The 26,065-nt window shown below is 38.6% G+C and overlaps 2 protein-coding genes across 2 annotated transcripts; both read left to right on the forward strand.

Moving 5' to 3' along the window:
• The first annotated feature begins 9,861 nt into the window (after nucleotides 1-9,861).
• Nucleotides 9,862-15,707, forward strand: LOC139628938 (zinc finger protein 37-like). Its single transcript, XM_071491161.1, has 4 exons — nucleotides 9,862-10,101; nucleotides 10,629-11,060; nucleotides 11,941-12,198; nucleotides 14,234-15,707. Exons 1-4 carry the CDS (start codon nucleotides 10,095-10,097, stop codon nucleotides 15,196-15,198), a joined length of 1,662 nt encoding a protein of 553 aa, XP_071347262.1. The 5' UTR covers nucleotides 9,862-10,094; the 3' UTR covers nucleotides 15,199-15,707.
• Nucleotides 15,708-17,867: 2,160 nt separating this feature from the next.
• On the forward strand, nucleotides 17,868-25,290 carry atp6v0b (ATPase H+ transporting V0 subunit b). Its single transcript, XM_071491162.1, has 8 exons — nucleotides 17,868-18,107; nucleotides 18,959-19,007; nucleotides 20,177-20,260; nucleotides 21,608-21,685; nucleotides 22,278-22,347; nucleotides 22,500-22,551; nucleotides 22,715-22,905; nucleotides 23,015-25,290. The coding sequence occupies exons 1-8, from the start codon at nucleotides 18,023-18,025 to the stop codon at nucleotides 23,039-23,041; spliced, it is 636 nt and encodes a 211-aa protein (XP_071347263.1). The 5' UTR covers nucleotides 17,868-18,022; the 3' UTR covers nucleotides 23,042-25,290.
• The last annotated feature ends 775 nt before the right edge of the window (nucleotides 25,291-26,065 follow it).

Raw genomic sequence — 26,065 nt, forward strand, 5'->3', positions numbered from 1 at the left:
AAAACGGATCACTTCAGCTGTTTACTATATCAGTCCATAGTAATCCGTAGTTTTTGGGTATCTAAGACTTTGGGAAACGGTGTTCAGTTTAGTTGTTGAAGTTGTTTTAGTTTGCACAGGGAGAAACTGAGACTTTTGGAAATAATGACATAGATTCCTGCATTTGTTCCTGGGTCTTTGGGTCTTATCAATCACTATGTATCCTTCTCTATGTTTTCCGCCGTCATGACCATTTTATATTTGTCTTCGGTTCAAGCAAGGTCATGTAATATGCGTTTTCAGGCGTGTTAGTATGGATGGAGATTATTTCTGATATGGAGTTAAAATGCGTGTTTGAATGGAGATTGTTTTTCGTGTTATATCGCCATTTTAAAATGAAAATGTATCAGTGTGGATGTAGCCTCAGAGGCAACAGAAAGCTGTCTTCTTAACTAATCCCCATCTGTGTCTGAGCAGGCTGACTTCATTGTTTTCCAAAAGTTTCATTTTCCCTGTCCACACTAAAAATGGGAGGCTGGCATTTTCACATTTATCCATTCTCCACAGCACTGACACTCACATAAACACACATACAGTATATAGTGCATACACACATACCAACTTATACCCACACACAGGGTGGAGAAAGAATAATCAAAATACACCGTGTGGTGAATTTTAAGATGCTCACACTGTGTGTTGTCTCGTATGTGTGTGTCTGTGCATTTGTGATGACCTTTTACAACCAATCCCAAAGGACTGTTTCTGATTTAAAATGAAGGAGGGGTACGATGCACAAGGTCCTCATATGAAATGAGCATCCAGCACAAATATGTCGATGTGTGTATGGGAGAACATGTGAGTGTGTGCTGGTGTGTGTGAAGAGGGGGTGGGAGGGGGTGGGGTGGGTGGGGTGGGGTGGGGGTGGGGTGGGGGGGGGGGGGGGGGGACTTCCATCAAGTTAATATGTAACTCCCTAGTATTTGTTTTGATTTGCTTACTAATTTGGTTAAAATTACCAGGACTAAGATGAGAAATTTAAATGTAATTTCTTGCTGTTTTTTTTCTGCAATACACCCTCTGTATTCGTGTTCTTCAGCCAGTGTGGATTTTTTTTTTTTTTGTACCAACTGACAATGAACTGTAATTCAGTTGGTGAAATATCTTGATGGTCAAGCACAAAACATTGGTTGTTATATCACTTCATTTCAACAGTCACTGTATAGGAGTTTTATAAAAACTGTTCATAGGCTACAGAGTGTGTTCTCCAGTAAGTATTAGCACTCCACAGAAGATGACAATGTGCTGGTTAAATCCTACACGACAGCACTGCACAGCATTTGTGCTGAGAGAAGATTAACAATGAAGGGGAAATAGATGCCTGCCTTTGTTACCGCCTACTGATTTGATGTTGCGTGCTACAGTACATACAAATTATGAACATAAATGAGTGCTCGGTAGTGAATGACATGATGGATGGCAGAAACAGCTACATAATCAACCAATCTTTACACAAAGCAAATTAATACAAGAACCTAAATTGTCCCTCAATGCCAGTTAGAGATGAGCAGATGAGCTGGAGGCTGTATGGTTCATTTCAGAGGTAGGAATTGAATTCCAATCTGCACCAATGTCTCAGGCTGAGCAGAAATAATCCAGATTGCTTTGTAACAGTGGAGGATGCTGAAGATTATCCTCAGACACCAGAATGAAAATAAGTTGCATGAATGCACCAGTTGCATGTTTGGGGTGAAGAGAATCCCGTTTGTTTTCAGCCTGAAAACTCCAGACTCCAACATCTATCATAAATATAATAATATATAATTATTCAGATGATTCCAGCCATGACCTGTTTGCTGCTTCTCAATCAGAACCTGTGGAGATATTTTATCCTTTTGTAAAAAGTTTTTTTGGTTTTTTAACTTAGACAGTCTAGTTGCAGCTAAGCGTGGCTCTCAGACGCTTTTCAGTTCAAAACAGTCAAGACTGTCTACCTTACCTGTTACTGTTTATTCTGCTCCTGTCAACGCTCACAATGAGATGACTCACGTTCTTTCAAATGTAGATTTTACTGACAGAAATTAAACACAAAGACTTCAGCACTTATGTCTCTCAGTCCAAACATACTGTCGATGACTAAAGGCTAACAAAGTCATTTTAACTGAGTGAGATTGTCTAACGCCAAACTTTTCTGCACTGTGAATTCTTTTGAAGGTCTGCACCACATTATCCCCATTTCAACAATTTATCACATCTGGCCACATCTGGCTTGTTGCCCTACCTTTGAGCTGTCGTTTCTTTAGACATGATTAGAAAACATTTTGTTGAGGCTGTTCTTCGAAGAAGAACGACATCTGTTGTTTCAGCTATGTTTGCATCTGGGTGACAAAGCCCTCTAGTGGCTGTGGTAATTGTGACAGTAACAAAGGATAAAGTCAGGTGATGTTATACAGTAGGTGGAGTGTACATTCAATCATCAGGTGTCTGCAGGGGAAAAAAAAACTGCACAGAAAAATTTCCCTTAATCAAATCGTGAAACATTTTAAGAAGAGATCCTGACTTGCTTTTATCGGCTCACTGTATCGTGAAGAAAAGACTTCCAACATTTACAATAATTGCCACTTAATCAGCATTAATGCTCTGTAATGTTTGGTTTATCCACTTAACACAACCAATGGGAGGCTTTTGATCATCATGTAGTGACTAATGCTAAAAAGTGCATGTAAATAGCAGGTTGTGTATTGTAAAGAGTCCTGTGTGGGAATGGACAAGTCAGTCTCTTCACTTTGTGTTAAGTGAAGAGACTGACATTTTTTATTTTTTGTTCAGCATACTTTTTTTTTTTATCAGTAATCCCTTTTTTGTTAAGAATAGATGCAGTTAATGATTGATGTAAATGATCACTAGCACAGCAGTGTTCCTGCCTCTCATCAGCCACTGGAAGCTTAAAGCATGACTTTGGCTCATCAGACCTGCTTAAATCAATCATGACTGATGGGCTGCTTCACAAACCCATGGCCTGCTAAAACCAGCAGTCGCAGCAGTGCAGGCAGGAGGGGAGACAGACAATAGATTGTGCCAAGTCATTTTCTCATCCTCTGTAATTATGATTTTGTCTTTTTGTCTCAACTTCTGCAGTTAAAAAGTCTCAGATGTCTCCTTCAGAACGTCTGTCTGTATTTATGCCTGCAGGCACGTCTTCTCCAGCAGCATTTACTGTGAAACTGGTTTACTTTATGAAATATGACAGATGTGATGTCAGGTGCATGATGTCAAGATGAAGGCAGAACAAGCAGACAGGTGTCAAGAGGCAGGTGACATGAAGGTGATGGTAGGGAGTTCAAAATACACAAATTAGTGTTACTCTGATAATGTGCAGGGCATAGCATTTCTACCAAAGCTCCAGTATTTACATGGATACAAAAGATTACCCATTCGTGATAAGTAAAATTACAGGGAACATTGCACCATCAACATTAGGCTGCCCAGACCAGACAGATAAATACCATTAGCTTTGTTCTGCTTGCTGTTCCAAAACACCAGCACTCAGGTATATGATGTATTGAGACACGTTATCCCAGCGGACAGGGGCCTTCACTTGATTACACTGTCAAAGTGCTGGGAAAGATTTATAAATTATACACAGTAGGTTATTCATTTAAGAATTGATTCATTATACTATGGTGGTGTGGTGGTTGATTATACTACCAAATGTTGGGAACACATTTATAGATTATAAACAGTGGGGTGTTTATTGAACATTTTGCAAAAGTAAAGGTGAATTCATCGTTATTTTATCCCGAATTTTGTATAAATGCAGTCCTTAATTTAGAGGGGGTGCATGTAAGATTGAAGTTAAGAATAAATTGAAGCAACTGCATTAAGGTATTCAATAATTCATGAAGTATTTCTATATTTAGTTCAAAGCAGTTCAATGAAATCAGCTCTATGTTGACCAGTCTGTGGCCTTCGCTCTTCAACAAGGTACTTCACAATACTTTTTGAACTTAAAGTAGGCATTTGATTACTACTACTTTAATTAACAGTTCTGATTATAGCAATACATATTTCACATTTGTAGCCACATGTAATATTGTAAGGGTGTGTGATTTGTTTTATGAATGAATTTGAATTTCAACTTCCAGCTCCAATATTCAACCACTGTACTAATGTTGATTATATAAGTAAAGAAGAGTTCACAGTTTTGATCACTGTTGATTTTCTTACTAAAAATCTTGCAGCACATGTTTTCTTATTGTCCTGCCACCACAGTCCTGATAAAAATGTTGAGTTCCCCCCAGTTATTACCATGCACTACTCAGAGGTGAAACAAGGTTGCAATACCGCCCATAATGTTAACGGGTTAATGGGCTAACATGATAACTAAATCAATTATTTTTTTATTTACAGTCCTAAAAACATACAGTTAAAGATGACAATTTAAACAAGCAAAGACCAGTGTTCTTTGTTGTAAATATGTAAACATTATTCTTTCTGTTTATTTGTTCGTTTTAACTTCATCTTGCCTCTCCACCTTTTGCAACCAAACTTCTGCCCGTGCCTACAAGCATCACTGGCTGCTTTTGTCACAGACTGTGAATGTTGCTTCGCTGTCAGTCAGCTGTCAGTTCCTCACGGAGACATTCACTCTTCTGTACTTTCATGCGGCGACGGGCATGTGTGATGTAGCTTTATGTAGTAGTCAGAGTGACATAATGTTGCTGGAGGAAAAAAAAAGAAAAAAAAACATATTCTGTCAAGTGTTTATCTCAACAGAGCCAGGAAATTAACAAGCAAAAGAGCCTGAGTTGAACAGACTGATTCTTTGAAATACAACACAAGCTTACATGAGCACAGTTGATAAGCCGGTAACAATTGCAAAAACATATTTTTTCTGCCTATGCTATGACTCAATGTACTTTTCTAAAGATAGATTGTGCGGTTTGGGTCTAGATGGACACATTGTTTGTTTTACAAAGGGGAACAGCGTCTGTAGCATTCACAAGCAGAATTAGACTCACTGATGTCAATGAGGGATGATTATGGAGTTGGACAGTCGTGGCATACCAGGACTAATCCTGGTGGGCATCGGTGGGCCGGTGAAACATCTATGTCTCTTTTCTCTGTGTGTCTGTCATTCAGGGTGCGCGTGTTTGTGTGAAAGCTTACGTCCTGATTAAAGCCTAATTTTATGAGCAGCAATGTTATGTACCTTATATTCCACACCCCAATGTCTAAATACATACAGAGAAAGGAGGAATCATTCATGTTTGTGTTCATATTCTAGCTCTTCGGGGTAATATTTTTCTTAATCAGGATTATATAATATTGCTATAAATGTATCAGCTGTAAAAGGCAAAACCTGAGTATCCCAGAGAATAACAGGGTATTGGTGTGCATGTAAACACACTCAATGGAGCTTTGTTGATGGGGCTTGATGATTTTGAATGGAACATTGTGCTTCCTGTCTTGTCCATTTTATTAACCCTTGGCATTTGTCAGCATCTTAAGAAGGGACATTTGTACTTAGGAGGTGTCTGAGTAATAGAAACAAAGTGGGGGGAAAAGACGGAGGAGCCATCTAAATAAAGCACATGCGAGAACACTACGTGCTTTCTCTTAATTTGATGTGGCATGAATCCCTCAGTGGACTGTTCACATTGTGTATGTAAATGACTAGCACATTGACCATGGGAACATTTTTCCACCTGAAAAAAGAAACTGGATGGAAAAAGATGAAACGAGAGGAGAGAACATGTTCTTACTATGCTAAACATTATCTTCCTCATTTCCAGGATACTTACTGTATGTGTCTGAAAGTGGTAAAAGTGTGTGTTTAGTACAATTTAAGCTCTGACCCCAGGCATTAAAATCCTGGAGAAAAAAAAAAGATAATATCAGCATAAAAGTTATATAACCTTGGGCACTGATACATGTGTGTAACTCATCCAATACACAGCCTATGTTTTCTAATGTATAGTGAACATGTTCTGTCTCCATGACAACACTTAGATTATTCTGTTTATACTTGTGATAGGGGCATGACGATGCAAACAGAATAACACATGTAAGACCTGACTTTGTTTTAGGCTATTTTACAGAATACAGCCTGCATGTAAACACATTCATGGACACAAATACGGGGAAATGTGCCTTGAATGAGTGGTGGTCATTTAGGACAATAAAAGCTGCATGCATTTACATTAGTGCTGATAGGGTCAGTTATCAAATAAAACTAATGTTCAGTTTTTATGTAATGTTCAGTAAGGCTCATACACCCATAGTCAGGTGTTTCAGTGCATGCCAAAGAGTGATTCAATAGGTTTGCATTATGGATAAGTTGAAAAAGAATCTACTCTGTGGTTTAAATGACTCGATGTGGGTATCTGTTATACTACATGGTCAACGGTTAGTGCACACCCAGTGATAATAACCACATGTGATTGTTTACCATCATGGGCATTGATCTGCTGTTATAACGGGCTCCACATCTCTGGAAAATTTCTCCACAAAGGGTTTGGAGAACAGGGACTTGCTTCCTCTGAGCCAGAACAGCACTACTGTCAAGCAGAGTAAAATCCGAGCAGACATCTGATGTGTCTCCCCTATGATGTCTTAATTCATGCTTCTAGATCACCTAGAAGCATGAATTAAGACATCATAGGGGAGACACATCAGATTGCCTGCTCGGATTTTATTAATATTTATTCTGCTCATCAGTCCAATTCTTTACTGATTCCTTTAATGATTCCCCATCAATTTTCTGTTTGGAAAAAAAAGGCCTACACAGGATTACAGCATCAGTACAACTGTTTCATTATCTCTGAGTCTGCACACAGTGACTGTTCTCAACTGGAACTGGTTCTCGATTTCCATCCCTATGGACAGCAGGCTTAAGCAGGCATACATGTTGGTCAGCAATTTAAAAAAAAAACATGTTTTGTCTGTAGCTGACTACAGCAAAGGCATTTCTATCCAAATGCAATGTACTTACAAGCAGTTACAAGCACTCCTGTGAGTGGTGCATACACTGGATAATTAATGAAGAGCATGGTGTTACAGCATAAACAGAAGGCATATGTGATTTATTAATGGTGAAAGACACAGATTAATCCAAAATGAGATTAATTTTTAATCCCTTTGGTTGTGTGCATGCTGAGGAAGAAAGCAAGTATTGTATTAGTTTTAGGGAAACAGCTCTTTAGCAATACAGTCTCATAAAATACTCTGTTCCAGGAAGATTAGGACACTCAACAGCTTTAAGGAAGACGTATGCACACATGTGGTTTAACTTTTCATGACGTGTCAAGATGACTTTTATGTAGAACAGTGGAAGAATTAATATACTGTATTGGACACACTATCTTTTTCTGTCCACTGATGGTTTGAGTGCATCCAAGTTTAACACCATTTGGATCAGACTCAAAGATTGGATTAAGTATTTAGATTCTTTATTGAATTCCACTGCTTTTGAAATCGATTCCTAATGCTCACATTTGCTCTGTTGACATTTAGTTACATTTATTTATATCTTCATCCTAAGAATGTCTACTGAGACAGAAAAGAAACAACCAGGACAAACCTGACCAAAGCTAAACAGTCAGCTGCAGAGGAAAATAAATGCTTTTTGATTTATTGTGGTTTGCTGTGAGAAGAAACCTTTTTTTTTCTTTTTTGTCCAATGATCAAAGAAGCTCAGTTTTGTAACTGTACATAAATTAAAAAAATAAAAAAGAGACTAAATGGTGAGTAGTAGAAGAATTATCTTCAGTATTGCACCAAAAAAATTAGATTTTTTTTTTTTTTTCCAAAATTGTGGCGTACAGTAAGATCTGCAAGAAAAATAGATTTATTTTCCTGTTGTGTCCAGGGTGGTTCATTTAACACATTTGAGATCTAAGCACCTGTCCTGTGTTCAAGATTAATGCAGTCCTTCTTGAGCACAGCTTTGTCTATTTATTGATTTTATTGAAAAGAGGTGACAGTTTGACACAAAAGGAGCCAGTATTCCCTACTTACCTCAGTAAAAGATGGCTGGTGTCAAGATAACCTCAGTGTCAACTGAACAATTCTTCACTTCAATCAGAAGATGGAAAATTGGTAACCATGCCTGACACTGCTGATACAAAAGCTTTTTGCCCCCTTTCAGTGTGTTGTCCGTGGGTAATCACTACACATCAGGAAGATGCACGGCAGTTCTGTTAATGTCTCAGTCAGTTAAAGTGATCTCGCTCTGTGATTCCTGAAAAAGATTTAAAAAAAGAAAGAAGACCTATGCATAAAAATGCCAACTACCATTTGGATGGAGAAGAGAATGCGGTTCACTGTAGTAACTCATACAGATTACAACAGTGACATCTAGTGCCTACGACCGTGGTAGACATACTGTAATAAAAAAAGGCTCAAAAACAGGAGCTTGTCTTTCTGAGTTTTATTATCACACTTGCAAGTGGGGCTGTTACAGTCTGACAGTTTCAAACAGCAAGAGCCATCATCTCTTTCTCAAACAGTTATTTTATACAGAGAAATGACGTGATGTGCTTGAAGAAATAACAACAAGAAATCACACTGTGCAGCTGTTTCTTCATACATTAGGTAGATAGCCTTGCATACCTCTTTAATTAATATTGATTTATAAACTTGATTTATGAACTGGTGACATACAAGAATGAACAGGTTAAGGCCATAGGTGCTAGTTTTATCAGACTGATATTTTCTAATTTATTTTTCACACCAATTTCCCCCCTTGGCACAATGTGTAGCTTTCTATTGGCACTAAAGATGCACATCACAGCCTCAGTTACACAGACAGAGGCCATTGCACAAGTGTTTTTACATTTCGTACTTTATATTACATTTTGCTCAAAGTAATTTCTTATGGTCCACGATCCCCTGCTTATATGTTAAACACAAAAATATTGTTTGCAGAAGAGCTTGAAGTAACGTCAGTCAAATATAGTTGTACAGCGAAAACAAACGAATTCCCTTGTGCTGTACAGTGACATATACTTTATGCTTGATCCTGAATGAAGGCAGAAATAAAAAGCAAATTCACTTTCAGTGACGGTGTTGTGCCGAGTTTTGCCTGCCCGTCGAGAAATGCCTGTAGCACATGGATTGTTGATAAAATAAAACTTTATTGTTGTTCCACATTTTCAGATTGCCTGTGACAACTGTAATAGGTGGTACCACCATGGCTGTGTGAGGAGTCTAGCCCTGGATGAGGAGCACCTTTGTGCTTTATGCAAACTGAGTTTTATTCTGAGAGAGAAGAGCGGCTTCATTGTTTTGCCACAGTTTTTCTTTTTTTTTTTTTTGTATCTTAAATGTGCATTGTATTCTTTTTAATTGTTAATTAAGCCCTTACATTTTTTATTGTTCTTGAATGTAGGTTCTTCAGACCTGTTGGTTCGCTTTCATCTTTTATCACATTTTAGTTTGTTCATACTCCAAATACATTTTACGTGCTGATAACCTGCAGTTGGATCAGACTATATGTCTACAGTCATCCATCCTGATTAAAGTTACAGATGTACAGTGCATTTCCCTCGGTCATGGCAGATACAAACTCTTATTGTTGCATATTTTTCTGTTTTAGCTTATCATTGTGAATTACATAAACAAAACATTTAATCTTGGCTTAAAAAACAGGGGATGCAAATCTCGGCAGCTCCATAATCAGCCCTGCCGAATAATGCACTTTTGCGTCAAGTAGTTTCATCCACATTATAGTTTAGCGCTCAGAGTTCAAGAGTGGTGCGGGCACACCTCCTCTCAGGGACGGGGTTTACATGAACCACCGATTGTACGGGGGTGGTTTGTTGGGGAACAGTTCTCGACCGGAACTTCACAGTGTGACACACAGCGGAAGTAAACAAATACAAGCGCTAGTTGCGTAAGCTCTGTGGATGTATGGAAAGCAGCAGCTGGAAGGCGGTGGAGGACGGTGGTGATGAAGCAACAGTGTTTTCAGTTCAGTATTTGTGAGTGAATAAAACAATTTATGTGAATAAATATCCCGAGTCTTTGAAAACGCTATCGTCGAGTAAGAGGAAGAGATCGACCGTCAGCGCAGACTGCTCGATATCGTTTGGAAACCAGAAGTAACGTTACACATGACAGGTCTGTAAAACCAGAAAGGTCTGAATAAAAGTTAACACATCATACACATATTGATTATTGTTAATACAGACCACCGCCGATTATGATGTGCTGATGGAGTCTGCAACTTGTGAACAGCTCACCACTCCACTGTCCATTACAGGACAAAACTTTACCCACGCTGCATCAACCGATGTTTTCTCATGTTTGTGGTGTAGATGTGGCAGTGGAAGAGGAGCGAGTCGAGTCACAGGCTTTCTTTTTGTGCCGCAAGGTGGTCGACCAGCAGCGACAGATCAAAGGTCAAAGTGGTAGTGTGCCAATCGGCAAATGGCATTAAAACGAGTGGCACAGCACTAGTATGCTGGTCAAAGCTGTTCACAAGTAGCATTATCAGCATATCATAGTCAGCGGTGGCATACCAAAAACCAACTGTGACAATAAACCACTCAGGATCGACACAAGCCACTAAAAGAAGAGTGACACACACTCACAGGCTTTTTAATCTGAGTGTTGCTGCTATTTCTTAAGTGCATTTGTCCCTCCAGAGCTCCCACAGCAACATGTCTGTAAGGAGGAGGAGGTTCTCACTGACCAACAGCTCTGTAACCAGGAGAGGAACTCCAGTGTGGACCAAGAGGACCCACAGCCTCCACAGATTAAAGAGGAACATGAGGACCTCCGCATCAGTCAGGAGGGAGAGCAGCTTGTACTGAAGCAGGAGACGGATGCCTTTATGTTGACTCCTGCTCATGAGGAAAGTGACCACAGTGAACCAGAACCAGACAGCGACCACCAGCTCTTTCCTCACAACTCTCCTGTAGCTGAGATTCGAGGTCAGAAAGGAAACAGGCATACAGACCCAGGATCTACAAGAAATGCAGAGCCAGAGCCAAAGAAGAGACTTCACAAAAACACAAGTCACTTTAGCAATGTATATGACTCTGCCACAACAAAGAGTCACGTTAACACTCACACAGGTAAAAAGGCTATTATTATTAATATTAGAATTTAAGTTTTCAGCTCCGGTTTACTGTACCTGGTTAACTTATTTAAGATTTTTAGTCGGTAGAAATAACATTTCAGCTTCCAGAGACCTAGACATGCTGACTCTGTAAAGCAGTAAAATAGCCACATTTCCTAATTCACAAAAAGAATAAAGGCTTCAAAAATCTAAAATGGTGTCTTAAGCAGTCTATATACTCTCCTTATTAATCTTTTCCAAATATGACAATTCTAAAGTTCGTGCCTTTTTTATTTTGACGTGGTCTGATGTGCTCTGGATGAGGGACAGAAGTATTTAACGAACCTGAAACTGTGTTATAACAGTTACTGGAATCTCCTTGATAACTGACTTGAGGTTTTAAATGGAGCTTTAAACTCCTCCGCTAGCTGCCACATCAGCAGCTGACTTCACCTTTGTCTTTTTTTCCGTGGATCTGAACAGATAGAGGTGAAACTGAAACTTAACTTTTATCTGATGATTATCTGATGTGATTCAGTGAAGTTCTCAGTGCGATCAGGGAAGCGTTTGAAACGACTCTGCAGACTGCAGTCTCTGCTGACGGGGAAGCGGGGTGACAGCTGTCACATGATTGGGTCCAATGTGGAGCCTATGCTCATTGAGCAGACTGGCGCGGGTCTGCTAACTGAAAGTGTTGTAACTGTTCCTTTGGATCAGGAGGAACACAAAGTTGGTTCAGAAAAATCCTCCTTTGGGATAAAGACATAACGTTCTAAAAAAGGAATATGACTCATAAAGGACCCCCATAGTTTAAACTTCTATTTATTTGCTCAAATATGTCTTTTTTTCTATCATCACATTAGTAACCTATTTGTTCTTTCCCTTTGTTCTCCCAGAGGTCCCACAGCAACATGTCTGCAAAGAGGAGGAGGTTCTCACTGACCAGCAGCTCTGTAACCAGGAGAGGAACTCCAGTGTGGACCAAGAGGACTTGGAGCCTCCTCAGATTAAAGAGGAACATGAGGACCTCTGCATCAGTCAGGAGGGAGAGCAGCTCGTACTGAAGCAGGAGACTGATGCCTTTATGTTGACTCCTGCTCATGAGGAAAGGGACCACAGTGAACCAGAACCAAACAGTGACTACCAGCTTCCAGGTAAAAACCCTTGGAAAACATGTGGGAAAGGTCTCAGAACTAATACATCTTCCCAGAACACCCAGAACTCTTGCAAAGGCGCATGAGAATTCATACAGTTTAAAAGTTGTATACTTTCAGGACATGTGGGAGAGCTTTCAGACTTAGGTGGTGAATTTACAGTCCACATAAGAAGAACCCACTCTGGTGAGAAGCCACATCAGTGCAACACCAGGGGGAAAAGATACTTCAACGTGTCTCAGGGGGAAAGGCATATAAGATCACATACTGACAAGTATATATAAAATATGTGAGAGGTTTCAGTTGTAGTGCTTCATTGGCAAAACACACAAGTGAAGAGCCAAATGATTGCAGCTCTTGTGGGGAAATAAGTTTTTTTCTCAAGTCACACAGTTGAAAAAACACCTGAGAAATTGGTATATACAGGAGAAACCATCAAGCCAAGTTCACCAGCTGAATAAAACTTTGCAATAAATCTCTATAATTGAATGTATATAATTTCCCATTGAGAAGAGGTCTGCTTGAACTCATACAGGCTTATGCTCCTTCTCAGCCACTGTGATGCTCCAAGAAATGTTGTCTAGCGTTGGCATCCCTGCACACAAGGCAATTGCAGTCCAGACAGTTCTTGTTTGTGGGTCCCCGAGGTATAACGAGCTAATAAAAGCTGTCAGAGCAGGGGTGTCCCTCTCAATCTTCAAGAATCTCCCCTCTGGGAGCACCTCTTCCTCAAACACCTCGAACACCCTAAGATAACTAACCAGCAATTACTATCCATTTTCGTTGTAGCTCTTTACCCTGATCTCCTTGTTGTTTGTTTTATTGAAAAAATTAGAATTTAGCAATTACTTCAAGATCTCCTACTGCACTGAAGCTTTGGTGTCATCCCGTACTTGGAAGTTGCAGGGCTTCCTCAGAGGTTTTCAATTCCTGTCATTCCATCGCCACAGATACCACCACCATTTAGTGGCTCTGTGTATAATCTAACATAATGAAATGAGAACAAACATGTAAATGTATGAAGAATTATATAATGTATATAGTGCTCATTTCAGTTTCTATTACCCTGGTATTTTTAAACAACAGGCCCACTTACAAATTGTACAAAATAATTAGATTCATTATATCTTTGTAATAACGGAACACATTTATGTATAGGACATTTTAAATCATTGCAATAGTCAAACAATACTAACATGGTTCAGTTTTTTTTAGCAACAACTTGTGTTTAAATTAGGGCTGTCAAACGATACATTTTTTCTTAATCGCAATTGATCACTGAATTTCAATAGTTAATCACAATTAATCGCATGTTTTATCACATGATTAAAAGTCTATTATTTTGCATTCAGGACTGTTTTCTCACACATAACCGTCAGTCTGTCTGAACTAGAAGCTAACATCAGCATGTCTGATGCGTAATTATGAAGATGTATAATTTATTTATCCATAGATGAGCTCTGGGTAAGTTATATTTTTATTGTCCAACTCATTCAATCTTCACCAACAACGATTCAGGCATTGCATGTAAACACTTTAGGTCTCCCGACACTCCAGTACCAATGACGTGGGAATAATTTCTTTAAACTTTGTGTTTTTTATCCTTTGTCATGCTACAGTTTTACACTCACTTTCTTTGCTTTGTGTGCTGCTTTTGGTTTGTTTGGTTGCATTTGGTTCAAAGGACTTTCTGTAATTGTTATTGGTTGCTATTGCGGCTCTGTAGTGGAGCAGGATCAGACACAATTTTTTGCTTTTGTCAATTGCAATTTTTTCGCTTTCTGTCTCTCCTGCAATCAGTATTTACATTCCAGTTGCTTCTGTTCTTTCGCATAATTTTACTGGCCGTGTTTGTAATCCTGGTCAGTGTGTTTTTGTTCTTTTGATCTACCCCTAGGTGCCCATAGCCTGTACATATATAAAAAATTAAAACACTTTCAACAACAAGTGAGTTATGCATGACTTGTCTTAGGACAAAATAAAACCTGTTTTCTGTCATTAGTAACCTATTTCTTGTGTCCTTTTGTCCCTCTAGAGCTCCCACAGCAGCATGTCTGTAAGGAGGAGGAGGTTCTCGCTGACCAGCAGCTCTGTAACCAGGAGAGGAACTGCAGTGTGGACCAAGAGGACCCACAGCCTCCACAGATTAAAGAGGAACATGAGGAACTCTGCATCAGTCAGGAGGGAGAGCAGCTCGTACCGAAGCAGGAGGCCAATTCCTTTATGTTGACTCCTTCTTGTGAGGAGAGTGACCACAGTGAACCAGAACCAAACAGCGACTACCAGATCCTTTATCACAAGTCTCCTGTAGCTGAGATTCAAGATCAGACAGGAAGCAAGCATGTCGACTCAGAATCAATTAGAAATGCAGAGCCAGAGCCAAAGAAGAGACATCACAAAGACACAAGTCACAACAACAATGTATACAACTCTGCCACAACAGAGACTCATTGTAATACTCACACAGGTAAAAAGTCTTTAAAATGTGACATTTGTGGAAAAGCCATTCAATTCAAGTCCAAATTGATTATACATCTGAGAAGCCACACAGGTGAGAAGCCGTATTTGTGCAAATCATGTGGGAAAAGTTTCAGTCAGAAAGCACATTTGAATGAGCATTTGAAAATCCACAGAGATGAGAAGCCATATCCTTGCACAACATGTGGGAAAGGTCACAGAACTAGTAAAGCCTTGCTGGTCCATACAAGAATTCACACAGGTGAGAAGCCATATGTGTGCAAATTATGTGGGAAAAGTTTCAGTCAGAAATCACATTTGAATGAGCATTTGAAAACCCACAGAGATGAGAAGCCATATTCCTGCAAAACATGTGGGAAAGGTCTCAGAAGCCGTAAAGCTTTGGTGATCCACATGAGAATCCACACAGGCGAGAAGCCGTACCCCTGCAACACCTGTGGGAAAAGATTCAGTCATAAATCTTCATTAAATGGTCATTTAAAACTCCACACAGATGAGGCGCCATATTCTTGCAAAACATAGTAAAAGCCTCAGAATTAGTTCAGCCTTGGTGAACCACACGAGAACCCATGCAGTTGAGAAGCTGCACCTCTGCACCTCGGAAATTTTTCTATTGGACAGAACAGATGAGAATTCATATAGTTTAAAAGTTGTTCACTTAAAGCACACGAGGGAGAGCCTTCAGACCTAGTGGTTAATTGACAGTCCACACGAGAAGAGCCCACACCACATCACCACATCAGTGTTACGCCTGAGGAGCAGATTCTTTGTTGCGTCTCAGTCGGGAAGGCATCTGAGATCATACGGGCAAGTAACCCTGTATGTGCAACATACAGGGGAGTGGATTCAGCCGTGATGGTTCACTGACAAAACACACCCAAGTGAAGAGCCACAGCAGCTGTTGGAGGAAAAGGTTTTTCTCATATCACACAATTGAAAAAACACATGTCATGATAACATGATAACTCCAAAGTGTGTCCAAACTTATGACTGGCACAATTTTGAGAATAAATTTTTTTTCCATCAAATAAGTTTGGCCTCCAATAATCTAATAATCTACAGTAACATAAACTCCTACTTCCAGCCATCACAAATTGATTGTGAATGTAATGTGAATGTAACAGTGACAGTTACTTCAGCTTCTATCGTTGCCGGTCAGCGTAATTAATGCTAATGTATGCAGTGAAATTAATGCAATGTGAAAACTGTCAAGGACCTTAGCTGCTAAATTGGCCATCAAATGTAACATGAAATATAATATGTTCAACAATAATAGCTGCAAACTTTGGCCACCTCATGTCGAATGTTTAGATTTTAAAAAATGACATTAATGTAGCTGTCAATTTGACCATCAAGGTTCTAATGAGAGAAAGATAAAATGGAAAACTTAATGTTACATTAGCTACTAAGTTTGGCCATTAAACACACATTTCCTATGAAAATGAAACATTTTTAATAACTTCAGCTGTCAAATTTGGCCTCCAATGATCTAATGGCAAGGAAGAACAAAAGTGAAGGTAACATTACCCGTTAATTCTGGCCATCACAAATTCAGTATTGACATGAAGATGAACATTGACAATTATTTTACCTTCCATCGTTGCCCACAAAAAAAAGTTAATAGTAAAGTAAAATTTCTAAAAAAGACAGCATAATGGCATGAAAATATAAAATAAGAATATAAGATGAAAAATTCTGTTACATTAGCTGCTAGGTTTGGCCATTAAACACGCATTTCCTGTCCATTTAGCTGCTTAATATCCTAACTTTGAACATTATAAGGAGCTGCTGAAGTTCTAAAATGTTTGCATAAGTCTAATATTCGCTGATATAGGTGTAAAGGTTTTGAAAATGTAAGGTCTCACTCGGTTGTAAACCTCAGAAGTTTGAACACTATAAGGCTAGCATTAGCTGCTAACCTTTAGACATTAGAAGGCTAGTGTGAATTGTTAACTTTGGACTTTACAAGATGAGCTAATGCACCTCTACACTGTGTTTTCTGTGCTCTGATTTGATTTGAATGTGTTCTATAAAAGTTTTTTTTAAAGAATTCTACTTAACTTTAGGTCTACTTACTACTTACTACTACCAAAGGAGCCCAAAACATGAAAACCACACCCAGAACAACAACATGTCCATTTAGTGTATTTTACTTATTTTTTTAGAGGTTTTGTTTATTTGTTGAAATACACAACAGGGTTTCAAAAGAGAATGGGTTATTGGATTCACATTACCACATTTCCTTTTCAGAACAGAGGACTGATAACACAGGCAGGTGAACAACCGAAAAACTTCAAGCATAGGCTCCAAAATAACTGAACTCCATTATTCATCTATGTGTGGAAATAAAGACAGAAAGAACGAACAGATTGTATTTGTGATTTCACACAAGCAACCATGTTGATAGTCCACAGAGGAGAGTGCATTATGTTCAGTACACTGTAGCCCTACCACCATGGATGTATTATAAGGTCTTATTATAAGGTCTACTTAGGTCTTATATGTATTATAAGGTCTTATAATACATCCACCACCGTGACTCATTCAGATTACAGTGACAGTGACATCTAGCCATCACTAAAGGGTGACTTTTGGTCGTGATCTGGTAAAGGGAGATGGAAGAAGAAAAAACAATACTCATAAGTTTGTGTTGTTTGAACTTTTATTCAATCTTTTCTTGTGAAGTGTTTATAAGGGGGGGCTTTTTTTTTATATAATGGGTTATGATGTGTGTACATCTTCATCTGAAAAGCAATTAGTACAGATGTTAGATAAATGTATGTACAGCACTTACCTGCACCGGATATTACACAATAGGTACTGAATCAATTTGCAAACTTGGTGGGGATGGGGCATGAGTCAGGGCAGAACTCGTTTAATTTTTTGTGCAGATCCGGTAAAAGGGGATCTGGATTTTTTTTTTTTTTTTCTAAACATTTGCGAGATAACACACTTTTAACGTTAATTTCTTAGAAAATCCTGCATGGATCTTCATATTAAAAAAAAAAAAAATTGACATCTACGACTTTCTACAAAGCGGTCCTGATCCAATAACAATCTGGATCAGACAGGACGTGTAGGATTGTTGGGCCTTGGCTCTGCTCGCTGCCAGTGAGGAGATGAGAAATAAAACATAACCGAACGCAGCCCTCGGTCCCCGGTCACATGCCAGTCAAGCCGGATCAGCTGACACCACACAGCTTCTCCTTTTGATGCGCTTCCTCCTCCGTCGGATCGTAGCGCATCTGAAAATACAATTATTTCGCTTACTTTGTCTTACTGGCGTCAATTTGGAAATTTGAGCCAGGTGTATCTTGCTGATCCAGCAGCTTAGGCCGCCGAGTAGATGTTGTTAGAGTGGATGATGAACGGACACGCCATTCTTTACACGGGGGTCACTTTGGCCTTCTGGAGCACCATACTAATTGTCGGTAAGATTATATTTTTCCTCATAAACACTGAGAATGTAGAGACCAATGAATGAAATCGTCTACTTCTTCGACTTATGCAACATTTATATTGTAGTCGGTCGTTCGTTCGTTTTGGCGAAGCGCTTTTTTTTTTTTGCGTTTGACAGCTATAAGTAGGGATCTGGCTATATCATGGGACAAGAGCGATTACGACTCTTAACATTTTATTTGCTAGCTTCCACTGGCAGATAAAAAAAAAAAGCTTTTTTCATGCAAGGTAGTAATTGGACGCCAGAACACGATTTGTTTTCACGTGTTAATGTGTTAAAGTTCAACACACGCAGCTGGATCTTGTGTCTAAGTTAGCATGTCGCTAGCTGCAATTTAACGTTAGCTAACGTCAGGCAGCTCCTAGCTAGCCGCTGGCCGCAGAAAATGTCACAGCTTCAAACGCTGTACGGCAGTTTTTGCTGTTTGTGGTGTCTAATTTCAGCCTTTATTCGGTGGGAGTTGTTAGGGGATCTTGGAATCACATTATTCCGCAGGTTAATGTCATTTAATCAAGCTAAGCTAACGTTAGCAGGTTAGCTGGTCGTGCATACAGCTGACTAGTTTTGAAGGGTCATCAACAAGGAACTGCAGCAGTTTTCACCTGAGAGTGAGCTATCACACTGAAGATGTAACTCTTCTCCATGACTTTAACACATTAATGTGACGCTGTTGCAGGCATGGTGTAGGGGAAACGTCTATTAATGCAAATGACTGTACTAAGGGTTTCCCTCTTTCACGTACATCAAGCTTACTTCTAAATATGCTTCTGGCAGACCCTTTCCTCTTCCACATGGGAATTAATACGTGTCTTGTTTCTTTAGGAATCTGCTATACCATATTTGATCTTGGGTTCCGCTTTGATGTGGCATGGTAAGTAGCCTTGGCACAAACCCACCATCTCTTTCTGAGAAAATTTGCCTGCACACTGACAAAAAAGTAGAAGAATCTTTATCGATGCAAAACAGTAAATTGTGTTGGAAGACTGAAAGCCTCTGGTCTCTAAGTTGTATGATGATGGTCCTTGCATCAAAATTTTATTCACATTTCAGGACTTCCATACTGGTCTAATAAGAACTACTCAAATCCTTAAAAAAATATTTTGTCACTTTATAACCTATAAGTGTGAGTTTCGGTTCAGTATTTTAAACAGAGAGACAGAAAGATATATGAGCTGGGGGCTGTTTAGAGGTTGTTGTAACCACTACACGGACACTGTGGCAGTGTCAAAACTACACTGACTTTTCTCAGATTGCACAATTGCAAGGCAGGAGTATAAGGCAGCGCAACAGCAGTGCTACTAATAAATGCTAGCTTCATGCTGATCAACTTTTGTCTTTGAATAGCTGTGACGGGACATTCAGGGACATCCCTTTATCTTTGCTAGTTTGATGAGGTGGCAAAATACAACTTTTTTTATTATAGTGCTTTCAGAGACTCATCTCAACCTTACTTGTTAACATGTTTTTTTTTCTAATCCTAATTAATGACTGCATTTAGAGGCTAACTGTGTATGAAATATGCTCATACAGTTAATACAGATACAGTATAATGCAGTTATATTGTGAATGGGTCATTTTGAGGTGAATTAAACATTAGCTTGCCAAAGTGAATCTTGACTTACAGAAACTGTCATTATTGAATTGGTCTTTATCTATTGCATTCATAGGGACATGACATAGTAAATGATGTTGCCCCTGAATTCCACTACAAGGAGCACACCAGTGTCTTACCCATTAATACAATATCTGACATTCAGTTTTCAGAGGGTTGTGCTATGCTTTAAATTGAACTTTTCACTGTAAATTGTTTCTTAAACTGTCAGTGGCTTCTATAATGCTCTGGAGCTTGACTCTTTACTGCTGGAGTTATAGTTATTTCTTTGAGTCTTGCGCAGTTATGTTTAACACAAAAGTTTGAAATTTGAATAAATTATACAATAATATTTAGCTGCTTGCATATGTTAGTTTTAAAAGTTTTATTAAACACTGGTAGAGTGTCCTCATAAAGTAGCTTTATCAGCTGTGCTTCTTTACTCACAGGTTCCTGACAGAGACCTCTCCTTTCATGTGGGCCAATCTGGGCATTGGCTTGGCCATCTCTCTGTCTGTGGTGGGAGCTGCCTGGTGAGTACCTAACAAGGAACATGGTTTAAAGTGCATATCTGTCAGATATTTTTAATATTGGAACATGACAGCCTAAAATGCAGCATTAATTCATCTGATTTCCTGTTTCTTGAAACACCCAGGAAAAAACCTTTTGTGTAAATATGGAACTGGAAAATCTGAAAATGAGTAATACAGGAACACTCTTGAGTATCCTTTGGATGGTGTTGTGTTCCTTTTTAAGTTCCAAAAATGAATTGCTGAATCATAGGCAATAATGTGAGTGACCCTCACACTATATTATACAAAAATAAACACTTTTGATGAGTTTTATCTCTTACATTTTTACAGTTTGCTTCAGAGCAGTCCTGACAATCTACAGTCCAGACTATAAGTATTTGGACAGTTACACATTTTTCTTATCTGTTCTGCTCAGCACATTAGATTTGAAATAAAAAATGGGAGCTGTATTTAAGGGCTATATTTTCCACAAAGTCATTTTTATATTAATAGAAAACTGCTCATAATTAAGCTGAGATTTGGCACTTTAACATAGTATATGTTATTTTATTTTAAACTGAACGTGCTGAAGTACAGATCCTGTGGAACAAAAATGTGTCACTGTCAAAATACGTACAGTCTGGACTATAAGTCGACTTCAAAGAACTACCACTGACAAAGCTTGACTGATGCAGAGCCTTAAGCTGCCTCACATCTTCTGTTAAAAGTTGCACTTGAACACATCATAAAGACTACAGCTAAGGACCTGCAGATGACTGAGATGCATGTACGTGTCTGTACTCCAAAGATCATTGCAGAGAGATGAACAAAATTTAGCCAACCTAAACAGTGTCATTATATGCCTGAAATTCAAATTGAAAATATTTCTGATTTAAAAAATAAATAAATAAAAAAAATAAAAAGTTTTGCATCACTGCTGGTGAAAAAACTGCACTAAATGGGTGAAATTCTTGCTTAGCTTGATTGAACAGGCAGTCAAAGAGCTCTTTCACAGACTTCCTCTGATGCAGATTCAACAAGCAGAATTGGCTGAACGGCTGCTGATTAAGATCAACTAGAGCCAACAGTGCGGGACACACATTAACAGCTACAGGTGGCTGTCAGCCACCCGCACAGTGCCGTTCAGATGTTGTGAGCTGGTGTGTCAGTGCTTGAACATATTGCATCCATACTGGAACTGAATCTGATCTAGTTGGGATTACAGATCTCGCGTTCCTTCATGAGATGATAATGCACATCACCTCCTCCTTGTAACATTCACATCATTTTAAATGAGTAAGAAGTACCTTGCCTCACTAGCCAACCTTAAGTAGCACTTTTATACTTATTGTTGCTTTTGTTTTTCAGGGGAATTTACATCACTGGTTCAAGCATCATTGGTGGTGGTGTCAAGGCTCCACGTATCAAGACCAAGAATTTGGTCAGGTAGGTTCACTGAAGAGCTACACCATTCAGTTCCATTTTGTCCATTTTGTCTACTTTTCATTTATTTTATCTCTGTTCTCGTTACATACACACATACTATACATGCTCAGCTGTGTAGCATTATCCAGTTGAATATACTTGAATATTGCTGCTAAACTAAGAAGTTGCTGAACTACAAATTATATTTTTGTATACATTTCTAATCTGTATACTGAAATACTGGGCAGAAATGTTTGTAGTTGCATTCCTCATGGAGAAATGTAGCCATATAATATCAGCCAGCAATGCCAAAACATTTGCAAGTGCTTCTCAAATTATGACTGCAGCTTTATACAAACATTTTCACTCAGATGTGCTAAAATAAAGTCCACATCAGCAAAATCCTGAGTCTTGCTTTTAGCGGCAAAACTAACACTTCACAGCCAATGAATGAGCATCCATGAGTGCCTGTCAAGGTAGCCAGTGAATTACAGTTCCACCAATCATCCATAATCACAGTTTATTACTGTTATTCCACAGCGGAGCTTTGGAGAACCAGCTGCATGTTTTAATTTTCACTCCATTTGTTACTGTTTTTTCTTTCTTCCTTCAGCATCATCTTCTGTGAAGCTGTTGCAATCTATGGGATCATCATGGCCATTGTAATCAGCAACATGGCTGAGGTAAGAAATTTCACATAGCACTTCTGTACAGGAGAATGCACAGCCATAAATTAAAGCATTATACATATGGGTCTTGAAAGAAGCCGATTCCTGATTCAGACACCAGATCAGTGATGGTTGGTTGGTTCTAAAAATAATCTTTCATCTTACAGAACTTCAGTGGAACCACCCCAGAGACCATTGGAGCAAGGAACTACCAAGCTGGTAAGAGAGCAGACATAAAGCTACTGAATGCAGGTCATAAAAGAACTATCCACCTTGAAAAACACTGACAATTCTAACATGATTTTTAATATGTTTACACTTGCCATTTAACTTGTGGATTAGTCATGAATATCTCTTACTCATTTGATTTCTGTTCTACTAGGATACTCCATGTTTGGAGCCGGTCTGACTGTAGGCTTTTCCAACCTCTTCTGTGGCATCTGTGTCGGCATCGTGGGCAGCGGAGCAGCTTTGGCAGACGCCCAGAATGCCAGCCTCTTCGTGAAGATTCTCATTGTGGAAATCTTTGGCAGTGCAATTGGCCTGTTTGGTGTTATTGTAGCCATTCTGCAGGTGAATAAGACAGGCAAGCTGTGTTAGGTCTAGCTGTGTTTGCATTTAAAATTGTGTAATAACTGGTTTCTTCTTTTTTTTTTTTTTTTTTTTTTTTTCTCTCCCACAGACATCAAAAGTAAAGATGGGTGACTAGAAGATGCATTCACACACTGAGAAGATAAAAAAAGACCTTGCTGGAAAATAAGATGGATTATTGTGTAAATACATCGTAAATTATTTAAATGTCTCTATTTGCCTGGTATTGTTTTTAACCATGATCCATGCAAGAGTTGTTGGTGCATCCTTTAGACTCATAAGAAAAATGAAGGTTGAGTAAGACAAGTCACATAAGACCTGTGTAATCTTTTTGCAACTTTTGGATTGTATGATTGAACTCTGTATGTTTGCTACCATTGAGCTAAGAGAGTAGTACAAACAGAAATGTACATGGTTTGATGGATTTTATGTTGAGATCTGTTTCTTAACAGCAGCCAGTCTGTAGTCTTTTCATGGCATATTTTTTTCTGACCACTCTTGGATGAATGATTGGTTAAAAATTACACTAGAGTATTTGAAAATATATGTGTGTGTGCGTGTGTGTGTATGTATATGTGTGCGTGCGTGTGTGTGTACACTGAATACATGATCTTTTTTTTTTTTTTTCTTTCCTTTTTCCTGTGAAGCATGAGGGTGTTTACCATTGTGTTTGTAGCCTGGTCTGTCAGTTTTTGTTTTTGCATCTGTTCTTTGCTAATAAGCAAGTGGTCCTTAATCCACACAGTGGCCCAAATACAGTTTTGAATTAGAGTACTGATCTGGAATCATTAGTAAAGTAATAGGACACTTGGACATGCTTTTTGGGAGGCCAAATAGAGCCAGATCACAGCAGCAGATCTGCTCTAAATATGTCATCCCGTCATTCATTTCCTTAGTTCCCGAAGATGTTAAAGCACTAAGACTTCTACATTTGAAACCCATGAGCTTCCTGAACATAGCTGCCAACCAGAACTCCCTGTTTTCCCCTAGAGTCTTGAATCTTGTTTTAAGCACGTTATGATCCTTTTCAGTAGTTTTTAAGGATAAACTGGATATAGGTAAGATGGGGAAGCTAAATGAATGTGGGTAACTAGAATACTAGTCTTTTAAAAGGCATATTGTCCAAAGTGTTGTGCTGAGACCTCTAACAGGCTTATAAGATGACCGTGGCTTGAAGCTGGTTTCAGGTCACATATAAACAAAGTCAAAGCTACAGTCTTCTCTTTCTCAATGCATTGTTCAACCTTACATGATCTTAGACAGGAAAGGGGAATTCATTCTAGAGGGCGTCACACTAGTATTACCTTACACTCAATATTTACTGTTAATATTTGCTGTAACATCACCTTCATTGAACTAGAGGAAAATAATTTTGTATAGATGTGGTTGTCTGCTTGTATTTTAAGCAATCTCAGGTGGTTTGGTGCCCAAAGCTCTGGGTAAAAACTATGGACTCCAGTACATAATCAACTTTATGGCTACTGATTTTTGATATCCTTATTTTACACAAAAATCAAATTCTACAAATCTTCATGCTTTTTTTTTTTTTTTTTAAATTAACTGTCTTATTTTGAATGTACATGTTAACATACATTATTGAATCAAATGTTAACTGTTCACGTGTGTGTTCCTGAATTATTTTCTAACATTCCTTAGGATTCCTTCATGTGTAAACTGAGTTGTGGGTGTAGTGTGCACATTGAATAGCAGACAATATTAGACTCATGCTACAACACAAAGTCACCAAAGTTTTATAATCTTAGTTTGTGTGGATGTTCTTGTCAGCTGGTTGCTGTACAGTGTTACAGCTGTATCCCATTTATGTTAACTTAGAAATCACATTATTTTCCTGAGCCTTTGGCTGTCGGTAGAATAAAGTTGATGTGCGAAATGCCACGATGTTGAGTCTAAGGTTTTTGGTGACATATGAAAAAATGCATCATTCCACAGAGATGACAGACCATGGCTAGTTGTGAATCGTCTGAAATCTTTCCTTGTAATTTTTCCTTGACTGTTCTTGTGAAGTTCTGAAAGAAAGTATAAACAGTGAATCTAACATGGGGAAAGTGAATAGACTTAAGTATTTCTCGACCTGGCCTCCAAAGGTGTCTTAGCTGCAAGATCATCTTTGCCTTCATGATGGTTTTATAATTCAACCTAGATCAAACTCCAGGATGCCTTTGGTAAACCAGGCTCTGTACCAAACCCCTGGCTTTCAGTGACTGTAGTTGGTACTGTGTGTTTATTATGTTGATGTGATGGTGATCAGAAAGTAACTCATTGTTTTTGGCATTGTGTATGATAAGAAAAACAGATCTTCCTTCTGGCTTCATAAATGTCCTCGAGAAAATAAAATGGTCCAATCAAGATCTTGTTTCTGATTGCAATCATCTGCATCTCTCATGTTTTGTTTTTAGTTGTATCCAAGGGTCCTGACATTTTGAAAAGTGCCTTGCACTTCTCTTTGAAATGTGAGCCATTGAGCCGTCCTGAGTCACAGGCCCTGTTCCCAGTGTACTGATTCTATGTGGTCAACCTGCAGTGTGTTGTCATCTCCAGTAGATGGGGCAGAAAACCACAACATCTGTCTTATAAGTACACAACATTTACTCATATCGTGTTTTTATACTCAATATTAAAGCATGGAAACAGTCGAGCCTATTATTACTCTATTCTCTTTTACTATTGTCCCATCACTGTTGGCTGGAGATTTTTTCTTAAAATCCAATAATATTACACCAAACAAACCAAATCATATCTGTCAATATCATTTTGATGCCAGATGTTATACAAGCACCTCACATAAATGGCAAATGACTTGCGACAAATTTAAAGATCATACTAAACAATCAAGTTAATCTTAAAGAATCTATAATCTTCAATCTAATTACCAAATATAAACAAATAGACCAAAAGTTAGTCAACCAAGATTCCATGAGCAACTGTTCAACTAACTGAGTACAAGGGAGAGCAACCCTAGAACTGTTACAATAAACCTCTAAAAAGTGTTATGTGTCTATATTTAGACCATTTTTAATGAAGACCAAACCATGTTTGTGAATATTATTTTTGTTGCCAGATCTTTTGGAAGCATTTTACTTTTATGCCAAATGAATTAAAGCTTCTCTCCAATTAAAAGACC

The sequence above is a fragment of the Trachinotus anak genome, unplaced genomic scaffold, assembly GCF_046630095.1.
Source record: "Trachinotus anak isolate AG129_WGS33_773 ecotype Australia unplaced genomic scaffold, CSIRO_AGI_Tana_v1 ptg000012l, whole genome shotgun sequence".
Lineage (NCBI taxonomy): Eukaryota > Metazoa > Chordata > Actinopteri > Carangiformes > Carangidae > Trachinotus > Trachinotus anak.

Bases quoted from the DNA above. Each gene is read 5' to 3' on its own strand.
- LOC139628938 (XM_071491161.1), top strand. The intron at 11,061-11,940 runs GTAAAAAGGCTA...TTGTTCTCCCAG, and splicing joins TCACGTTAACACTCACACAG to AGGTCCCACAGCAACATGTC. The intron at 12,199-14,233 runs GTAAAAACCCTT...TTGTCCCTCTAG, and splicing joins CAGTGACTACCAGCTTCCAG to AGCTCCCACAGCAGCATGTC.
- atp6v0b (XM_071491162.1), top strand. From the start codon at position 18,023: ATGTTGTTAGAGTGGATGATGAACGGACACGCCATTCTTTACACGGGG. The intron at 18,108-18,958 runs GTAAGATTATAT...TTGTTTCTTTAG, and splicing joins GAGCACCATACTAATTGTCG to GAATCTGCTATACCATATTT. The intron at 22,906-23,014 runs GTGAATAAGACA...TCTCTCCCACAG, and splicing joins TTATTGTAGCCATTCTGCAG to ACATCAAAAGTAAAGATGGG.